This window comes from Austrofundulus limnaeus, unplaced genomic scaffold (assembly GCF_001266775.1).
Source record: "Austrofundulus limnaeus strain Quisiro unplaced genomic scaffold, Austrofundulus_limnaeus-1.0 Scaffold15, whole genome shotgun sequence".
Classification (NCBI taxonomy): domain Eukaryota; kingdom Metazoa; phylum Chordata; class Actinopteri; order Cyprinodontiformes; family Rivulidae; genus Austrofundulus; species Austrofundulus limnaeus.
Window position 1 is genome coordinate 18,179 of NW_013952417.1, and position 10,509 is coordinate 28,687.

At 41.1% G+C, this 10,509-nt stretch overlaps 1 protein-coding gene across 1 annotated transcript in view; it reads right to left on the reverse strand.

The window, feature by feature from the left end:
- Positions 1 to 10,509, reverse strand: part of lmnb1 (lamin B1) — a gene marked incomplete in the record, with an annotated part of 28,019 nt that overhangs the window by 7,081 nt on the left and 10,429 nt on the right. The window contains 7 exon segments of the mRNA XM_014002761.1: positions 207 to 311; positions 416 to 644; positions 727 to 947; positions 6,338 to 6,463; positions 7,946 to 8,116; positions 8,233 to 8,358; positions 8,459 to 8,615. Of these exon segments, the coding sequence (XP_013858215.1) occupies positions 207 to 311; positions 416 to 644; positions 727 to 947; positions 6,338 to 6,463; positions 7,946 to 8,116; positions 8,233 to 8,358; positions 8,459 to 8,615 (1,135 nt within the window).

Sequence of the window (10,509 nt, forward strand, 5' to 3'; positions counted from 1 at the left end):
AAATGCTGAAAGATGCTTTTGAAATCTGGAGCTTGAAAGGTCAACAATTAAAATTGTTAAATGCTGAAAGATGCTTTTGAAATCTGGAGCTTGAAAGGTCAACAATTAAAATTGTTTTTTTTTTATTTATTACATTTCAAACTCCTGAAAAGAAGAAAGCTGAGGGGGGAAAAAAGAAATCATAATCTTAGAAGACAAACTCCTACCGTGACTTTCTGCCCAGCCTTCAGGACATACTTGGGTGTAAACTTATAGGTTGATGCAGCATTTCCAATGGTCTTCACCATCTCATACCCCACCATGGCTTGGTCCTGATGCAGACACAAAGTAAAATAAATCAGTAAAAATAAACCAGATTTGCAGACTCTAAGTTATGCAGCCTAAATCATCTAGAAGCTAGAATCCAGGAGCTTACTTCATCTCCAGTGTTGTACAGGCAGATGAACTTGCCGTCGGTGTCAATCTCATCAATACAGATAGGTCCTGTGGCTGAGGCAGAGTGAGCGATTGACACTGAGCTACTGGCCTCCTGCTCCTCTACATCAACACGCTTCCTCTTCCCATGAGAAGTCCGAATGCTGCGACTGCTGGACGAGGCTCGAGACACTGTGACACGAGATGAAGGACTCGGAGACAGTTTCAGTCTAGGGAAGGGAAATAAAGACCAGTTCGATTTTATTTATTTATTTATTTATTTTAGAAAAGCTGTCATTTTGAGCTTGTTACCGTTCTTCCTCTCCCTCCAGGAGTTTACGGTAAGCATTGATCTCCATGTCCAAGGCCAGTTTCACATCCAGCAGCTGCTCGTACTCGTTCAGCTGGTGCTGCATCTTGGCTTGAATCTCGGCCACCTCCCGGTCTTTGTCTGCTAGCAGTTTGCGGCTCGTGTCTTTCTCCTGCACCAAAGCTGCCTCAAGCTCTGCAATACGATCTCTCCACCCACGAGTCTGAACGTTTACAAAGACATCAGAATCTCAGGATCAGTTTGACACAGACAAGTCCAAGAGGACATTTTTGACACCCACCATTATAATTTCAAGTGCTCTTAAAGTGATCCACGATTAGTTGTAACATTAGACTTTATTTGATAAACATATTTTAACTGTAAAATAAAAACTGTAAAAATACTGTAGGCTGTTTAGTTTTGTAAATTTTTAAAAATACATTTTTACACAGATGGAGCCATTTTATTTACACACAAAGCATTCTGGGTAAATGATGACATGGACAGGTCCTCGGTGTGAGCGAGCTATATCCACCCTGAAGGTTAATCTTGGACAATATCTGATGATTGACTCTTTTAAATGAAACCAGAGAGCGTTGACAGAGAGGAGAAGGTAGAAATGACTCAGCCTGTAACTGAAAATATGGATGGAGGACAACAGAGCTGCTTCATGGAAGAAAAACCTCAGCTTAGCCTTTTAGCTTTAGCCCCGATGCTATCACCATAAATATGTATTAGCTCAGTGCTACACATTTTCCTCTCGTCACTGAGGTCCTCCATCCACATGACAGAGAGGAGAACGCAAAAATGACAGTCTGCAACTGAAAATATAGATGGAGGACCGCAGTTTAGCTTGTTTGTCGCGCTAGCACCGAGCTAATACATATAAGGCAATATAGTGTCGGCGCTAGCGCGAAGGCTAACAGGCTAAGCTGAGGTTCTTCTTCCATGAAGCAGCTCTGTTGTCCTCCATCTATATTTTCAGTTACAGGCTGAGTCATTTCTACCTTCTCCTCTCTGTCAACGCTCTCTGGTTTCATTTAAAAGAGTCGATCATCAGATTTTGTCCAAGATTAACCTTCAGGGTGGATATAGCTCGCTCACACCGAGGACCCATCCACGTCATCATTTACCCAGAATGCTTTGTGTGTAAATAAAATGGTCCCGTCCATGTAATATAGTTTTAAACTTTTAGTTTAGGAATTATAAAAACTAAACAGCCTACAGTATGTTACAGTCTTTATTTTACAGTTAAAATATACACTCACCGGCCACTTTATTAGGTACACCTGTCCAACTGCTCGTTAACACTTAATTTCTAATCAGCCAATCACATGGCGGCAACTCAGTGCATTTAGGCATGTAGACATGGTCAAGACAATCTCCTGCAGTTCAAACCGAGCATCAGTATGGGGAAGAAAGGTGATTTGAGTGCCTTTGAACGTGGCATGGTTGTTGGTGCCAGAAGGGCTGGTCTGAGTATTTCAGAAACTGCTGATCTACTGGGATTTTCACGCACAACCATCTCTAGGGTTTACAGAGAATGGTCCGAAAAAGAAAAAAACATCCAGTGAGCGGCAGTCCTGTGGGCGGAAATGCCTTGTTGATGCCAGAGGTCAGAGGAGAATGGGCAGACTGGTTCGAGCTGATAGAAAGGCAACAGTGACTCAAATAACCACCCGTTACAACCAAGGTAGGCAGAAGAGCATCTCTGAACACACAACATGTCGAACTTTGAGGCAGATGGGCTTCAGCAGCAGAAGACCACACCGGGTGCCACTCCTTTCAGCTAAGAACAGGAAACTGAGGCTACAATTTGCACAAGCTCATCGAAATTGGACAAGAGAAGATTGGAAAAACGTTGCCTGGTCTGATGAGTCTCGATTTCTGCTGCGACATTCGGATGGTAGGGTCAGAATTTGGCATCAACAACATGAAAGCATGGATCCATCCTGCCTTGTATCAACGGTTCAGGCTGGTGGTGGTGGTGTCATGGTGTGGGGAATCTTTTCTTGGCACTCTTTGGGCCCCTTGGTACCAATTGAGCATCGTTGCAACGCCACAGCCTACCTGAGTATTGTTGCTGACCATGTCCATCCCTTTATAACCACAATGTACCCAACATCTGATGGCTACTTTCAGCAGGATAATGCGCCATGTCATAAAGCTGGAATCATCTCAGACTGGTTTCTTGAACATGACAATGAGTTCACTGTACTCAAATGGCCTCCACAGTCACCAGATCTCAATCCAATAGAGCATCTTTGGGATGTGGTGGAACGGGAGATTCGCATCATAGATGTGCAGCCGACAAATCTGCGGCAACTGTGTGATGCCATCATGTCAATATGGACCAAAATCTCTGAGGAATGCTTCCAGCACCTTGTTGAATCTATGCCACGAAGAATTGAGGCAGTTCTGAAGGCAAGGTCCAACCCGTTACTAGCGTGGTGTACCTAATAAAGTGGCCGGTGAGTGTATGTTTATCAAATAAAGTCTAATGTTACAACTAATCGGGGATCCCTTTAAAGGGTTACTGCCGTGGAATACAATGGTTATATGTTGCTTTGCATTTGGGTTCTTAAAAACAAACCAACTAATCAAGGAAACACTTGAGGGCACGGCTGATGATGATATGTCAGGGTTTGAGCACAGGCTGGAGTGAGGTGCTTTGTGCACTTTTACCCCCTCCCCCGCTTTCATCTTCTGAAACAGATCATAGATCTCCTATCCCCTCATCAAAGTCCTCACTCTGTTTCTTTTTTTATCTCTGCCTCTGTCTGGGAAGGATCTGTGGCTCCAACCATTTCTGGGTCTACGGCTCCATCCTCTACTACAAACAGTTGCTGCAGCTTCACATTGAAAAGTGGACTCATTGATTTGACTGACACTAAAACTGACTAAACTAATTTATAAAAACTGTTTTTAAAACCAGTTTAATTTACTTTTCAAAAGTTGCCACAGAGCATAGTTATTCATTTATTTCTTTCATTTTTTGCTGGATATGCAACATGAACAAATGGTGGGTGTTGGGAGTTTAAAAGAACTTCATCTAAACAATAATGCTGACTGGCTTGAAACACTTTAGTCTCTTACACACTTTCAGGTCTGGCCTGAATTTATAGGTTTATCCACTGCTTTACTGTCGCTAAGCCAGCAAGAGAGGAAGTCAACAAGCTGAGTTGCTCTCACACTACAGGTTTCAAGTGTGAAAGCACAAGTTGTTTTAAGATGCAGCCAGTTTGATAGCATCATGTGTGAACAACCAAAGGAGCTGCTTCTTGCATCTATACACTAGAATTGTAGTGATTAAATGAGGAGCACCAATTGCGGTTTTCAGACCGAACACTGATCTTTAAAAAGTCTGACCTGCCGATTTTGATTTTGGCCGATAACGTTTTTTTAAATAGCTGACACTGTCAGGTGTTAGAAGGTCACAAAACATCTTCAATATCAGTGTTTCCATTGCAAATGTGCGCAAAACTTTGTCGATATTCTGTTAATGTTGAAAAACACAATTACGCAAATGTGGTGTTTCTATTAAGTAAGAAATGCTATTAAAGTCACGCATGAATACGTTTGTTCTCGTGATAAGTCATTACAAACATGGCGGCAATGGATGTAAACACATAGCATGTTGCTACCACGACACTAGCACTCATCATCAGAGGAGATGTCAGCATCTTAAGGGCTCGACACACGGGAGGCGACGTCGCTCACTCTCCATTCATTTCCTATGGAGCCTGTGCGGTGAGGCGACAATCGCTTGCCCTCCTCCAGCTAAGCGACCGGCGAAAATAGTGCATGTGAAATTTCACGCTCGTACATGTAGACGTGCACACGCGAGTTTGCGACGCGACATATGAAAGTTGAAAAATGTTCAACTTTTGTCGCTGTCACTTAGCGTACAACCAATCAGCGAGGGTTTCATTGACTGACCAATGAGAGGAGAGTATGCTACACACTGCAGTTAGCTAACATGTTCACCAAGTGATTACTAAAAAGCTTTGTGGGAATTTATTGGCACCAGGGTGAAGTTTATGGTAAGTTTTTCCTCATAAAACTGTATCTTGATGTGTGTTTGTTTTTCWATATCATTAGCATCGCAAGATTTGTTTAGTTTACACGTCCGTAATGCACACCCGCCTTCAGAGTCAAGAACCAATCAAATTTTGTGAAGACAAGCAATCTGAGAGCGCGATTCACAACGCTGCAATCGCTATCGTGTACCGTGTGTCGGGTTTCACCCTGACTGCAATGACAGCCGTTAATCGCTGTAGTTTGTCGCTGCCCGTGTGTCGAGCCCTTTATGGTGGCTTTCCAGCGACAAGCCCCCAATACCTGGGAGCAGCTACGTATGCGGCATTTTTGGGAAATTGTAGTCGGTGAGTTTACTTTCTTTTACAACTTCAGTGATTTTACTACTACTTCTACTTCCTGTTGTCGTCTTTTTCGCCAGTAGAAACAGACGGTTCTGGATCAAGGGCCTCGTGATGCGAAAAAAGTGTTTCCATTGCAGTTTTGCCAAACACACCAATTTCAGTACGGCCGAAAAACCACCTCATCCTAGTGCAAAAACATTTTGTCAAAAAAGTTTTCGAAACTGACATGTTTCCATTGAGCAAATTTGTTTTCGAAATTCTAATTTTCGCATTTTCATGGTCAATGGAAACGCAGCTAATGTTCCTATCTTATTTTATAGAAAACCACTGAACAATACCCTTGAAACTAAAAGCTTGTTTTAAATGGACATTAGGTAGTGCTCACAGCAGAGTAAAAGGGGACAGTGGTTGATTTTCAGACCTTTGTGGAGGTAGTTGACAAGCTGATCTTTTCCACTGGTATCAAAGAATCGACCGATCTCAGAACTCTCAAATTTAAGGAAATTGGTGCACCACTTGTGATTAAGCAATGTCTTTAGATATTTACTGTTGGCAAAAGTAAAGCCAGAAACATTTAAACAGATATCAGCTGAAAGGTGTAACAAATACATAATCACATTTTCATTATTATGTTTAATGTTTTAGAATGCAACTATGAATACTACAGTAGAAAAATGTCCATATAAAAGAAACAGGTTTTTGTGGATTGCACTTTTGATTGAATATAAATTACAGTATTTGTGTTATTCAAATTAGAATAATAAAAATGTGATTCTTTGCTTCGATGATGGAATATTACTTAAGCATATCTGTAGCATAACTGAATAGGTGACACCTTGTATTTATTTTATCGGTCACAGCTCTGCTCTCCATTTTGCAGATTGTGTGGGCTCAGTGTTGAGAAAAAAAAGGAGTTCAGCAGATATCAATTCAGCCACAATATCATAGAAGAAAAAAATTAAATGAAGTAATAGTAGTTTCTAAATTCTGCCAAAATTGAGTCCTGGTTTTAAAATTCTAAACAAACTGAAATTAAGGTACACAAAAAAATACATATTTAATAAGTTTTGTGTTTGAACTTGTATATAATTGATGAGTTATGATTTGGTCAAATGCCACTTCAAAGAAATCATCTGATCCAGACAGGAAATTCTTTTTTTTAAACACCACTATAAAACACATTCTCAAATCTCTTCAAAACAAATAGAAACTTGATAAGATAAGACTCTACCTCCTTCTGTAATCCTGTCAGCTGGGCAGTGAGGCTCTCAATCCTCAGGGCAGACGCTCTGAGATCCTCTCGGGCCATGTTGGCCGACGCTCCGTTCATCTCAGATAAACGTTGCAAGTCTTCCAGCTGAGGACAACAAAGTTAAAACATCAGTGTCATCAACTCAGCGTTGTCTTCACAGTTTAAAAAGAGGAACGGAGACGTGCAAGCCACTTCCTGATGAGCAGGAAGTTCGTGAAGTCTTGTTTGGTTTTACACTTGCATCTTGCAGTTTTACTTCAGATTGTAATTAACTTGCATAACTGTAGGTGAAGCTTACTTAAACAGGTCTTTCAACATATTGGAGATAGCATAGAGCAAGTAGTGTCAAAAAATCTGATCATCCTATTCTAAAAAAAATAACTTTTTTCATATTTAATACAATAAACAAAAGGCCAGAAATGTGAAAGTGCAACACCAAACCTGAACCTGTAGGCCTCTGCCAACCAGTCACAATACTCATAGATCTATTGCTATTGATAATGTACAAAGGTGAACATGTCTTTTTAGACACATTAACTCATTTGATGTAACATCTGGCATGTGAGATATTTATTGATCATGAGTAGAGTAACACAGACATCATTGTTTTTCTTTCAACTATGTCCTTCTCAGTGTTGTTTTAAGCTGGATGCCCTTTGAACCTGCAGTATTAGAATTAGACCATAGAACTGACCCCTGAGCTACAGCAGCCCTGAGACAAATGTCATAATATTTACTCACAATACTACTTCGTGACATTTGCTCATCACCATAGCAAGGTATATGCAAGAACTGCATGAAAAAAGGTGTACAGAGATAGGTGTTGATCTTTAGTTATACTGAGTTTTCAAAGAGGAACTGATAACATCTGTTCATCTAATTTTAGCCCTAGTTCCAGCTAAATTATTACTGATCACATTTAACAATTTACCATGAACTGAAACACTAAATCTTAACTGAATGGGATAAAATCTCTGGAAACTCCCCATCTAATAATGCCAACTGCTCCATTTGAAGTAGTTCCAATCTTTAAAAAAAACAACAACAACAATTAAAGAGTGTGTGTTTGCAGACCTCCCTTAAACTGTAGGAACAACACTGACTCATATCTGGTTGTTTTACTTGTTTCTGATAAAACCTACTGAGGTATTTCATGAAATGTACAAGTGACTGGTCAGGAATTACACATACAGGTTCTATATTAAGGAGGCGTGTCTGGACTAATGCTCACAAAAGAAATCCAGTGTTAAAATTACACTTTACCTCCACTGTTACAGTTTATACACAGGCATGCTCATACACTTGGATTTTTCCACCTAAAAAGGACTTATGTTTTCATACTCCGTGTGTGGACACACATTTGCTACGCTGTGGGGAAACTCCAATCCCCATCAGTACATATGCCATTTGTGAGTTAGGGGTTATATTTAGGACTAAGGTGTGCATTGAGATTAGGCTGGGGTTAGGCATGTATAGGTAATGGTTAGATTAAGGGTAAAGGTCAATGTTAGGATACAGGAATGACTGGAAAATGACTGGAAGTCAAAGCAAAGTCCCCACGAGGACAGAAAAACCAACGTGTCATACTTTGGTTTTATAGGTGCTCTCCAAGTTGTCCTTATAGATCTTGATCTGCTCCTCATTCTGAGTCCTCATGTCAACCAGTGCCTGTGTCAGTTTATATTCGTACTCTTCCTTCCGTCCAGAATCCACCTCCACCAGTCGGGTTTCGTAGCGATGCCGGGCCTCCTTCACTTCCTACAGCACAACGTGGTTAAACAATGTTAAAAAAACAACACTTTTCCTCACCAAAGCAGTGTGCCGTCTCCTTTACCACTAACACTTGCCCATGACTTCAGAAGTCATATCCTCACCTCTGCGTGCATGCTCTTTCGGAAGTCCAGTTCCTCTGTCAGACTTTGACAGCGGTTTTCCAAGTCAATACGCAAAAGCATCTCGTCTGCAAGCTGCTTCTTGGCTTGAGCAAGACCTGTTTCTAACTAACATCACAGACAAAAATAAGTTAGTAGTGTGACAATTATGTTGAAAAAAAAAATTATATTTTCAAACAAGAGAACATTTAATTGAAAGTATTGTTACATCCTGAAGCTGTTCTTGCAGTTCAGCCAGTGTTGCTTCAAGGCCTCTCTTCTCAGACAGCGCTGTAGCTAATGTGGCTTCTTTGGAGTTTAGCTGAGCCTCCAAGTCCTTCAGTCTGGCCTGGGCTGCTGCTGCTTCAGTGTCCTTCTTGTTATAGCTGGTAAGAGGATAAAACGTTGTGATAAATAAACGCTATGGGCAAACAAAATCAAATTGTTAAAATCAATTAATATTTCAGTTTCATTCATGAAATGCCTACCCTTCTTTTTAGTGGCAAGCTAAATATTATTAGCAGGAGGTTCAAATGTTTAAGGAGTAGGAGGCTAGTCAGAAAAAGTAGGGGCCTGACTATCTACAGGGCAAAGTCCAGGTGAGTGCAGAAGGTACAAGGCAATCAATCAAGGGGGTCTGGGGGCCTTCCCCAAGAAGAAAATTTTAATTTAGAACAGCAGCAATGTATTTTCTGGTATTTGGAACAATGACTTGGGGGTGGGGGGGTTGAGGATTCTAAAATCAGCCATTTTTGAGGACAATGTGACTATTTATATTATGTGTTACGGTGTCCTGCATGTTTTAGGAGCTGCCCTGGTTCAACACAGCTGAACCTATGGAGTGCTTAATTAGTAGGCCTTTCAGTAAGCCATCAAGGCATAACAAAAAGTGTGAAACAACTGAAAACATGTCTTGTATTCTAGGTTCCTCAAAGTAGTCACCTTTTGCTTTGATTACTGCCTCACACACTCGACATTCTCTTGATGAGCTTCAAGAGGTAGTCATCTGAAATGGTTTTCCAACAGTCTTGAAGGAGTTCCCAGAGATGCTTAGCACTTGTTTGTCTTCACTCTGCGGTCCAGCTCACCCAAAACCATCTGGATTGGATTCAGGTCCGGTGACTGTGGAGGCCAGGTCATCTGGCACAGCACCCCATCACTCTCCTTCTTGGTCAAATAGCCCTTACACAGCCTGGAGGTGTGTTTGGGGTCACTGTTCTGTTGAAAAATAAATGATGGTCCAACTAAAGGCAAACCGGATAGCATGCTGCTGTAAGATGCTGTGGCAGCCATGCTGGTTCAGTGTGCCTTCAATTCTGAATAAATCCCAACAATGTCACCAGCAAAGCACCCCCACACCATCACACCTCCTCCTCCATGCTTCACAGTGGGAACCAGGCATGTAGAGTCCATCCGTTCACCTTTTCTGCATCGCACAAAGATAGAGTGTTTGGAACCAAAGATCTCAAATTTGGACTCATCAGACCAAAGCACAGATTTCCACTGGTCTAATGTCCATTCCTCGTGTTCTTTAACCCAAACAAGTCTCTTCTGTTTGTTGCCTGTCCTTAGCAGTGGTTTCACACAGTCTCCTCTTAACAGTTGTTCTAGAGATGTGTCTGCTGCTAGAACTCTGTGTGGCATTGACCTGTTCTCTAATCTAAGCTGCTGTTAATCTGCCATTTCTGAGGCTGGTGACTCGGATGAACATATCTGCAGAAGAGGTGACTTTTGGTCTTCCTTTCCTGGGGCGGTCCTCATGTGAGCCAGTTTCTTTGTAGTTGATGGTTTTTGTGACTGGACTTGGGGACACTTTCAAAGTTTTCCCAGTTTTTCAAACTGACTGACCTTTATTTTTTAAAGTAATGATGGCCACTCGTTTTTCTTCGACATATTTTCAGTTGTTTCACACTTTTTTGTTAAGTATATAATTCCACATGTGTTAATTCATAGTTTTGATGCCTTCCATGTAAATCTACAATTTCCATAGTCATGAAAATAAAGAAAACTCTTTCAATGAGAAGTTGTGTCCAAACTTTTGGTCTGTACTGTATATTAGGGGTGTAAGAAAATATCGATACACTGAAATATCGCGATATTTCATTTCCCGATACTGTATCGATATTCTAAAGCCCTGTATCGATTTTTAATTAAGTTTTAAAATATCAACCTTCTTGCCAACTGTTCATTTTTATGTTGTAGTTCAGCCTCTGACCACTAGTTGGCAGCAGTGAGCCAGACATTTGGCTCCTCTACCTCTTGAGCGCCAGAGAGTAAGGG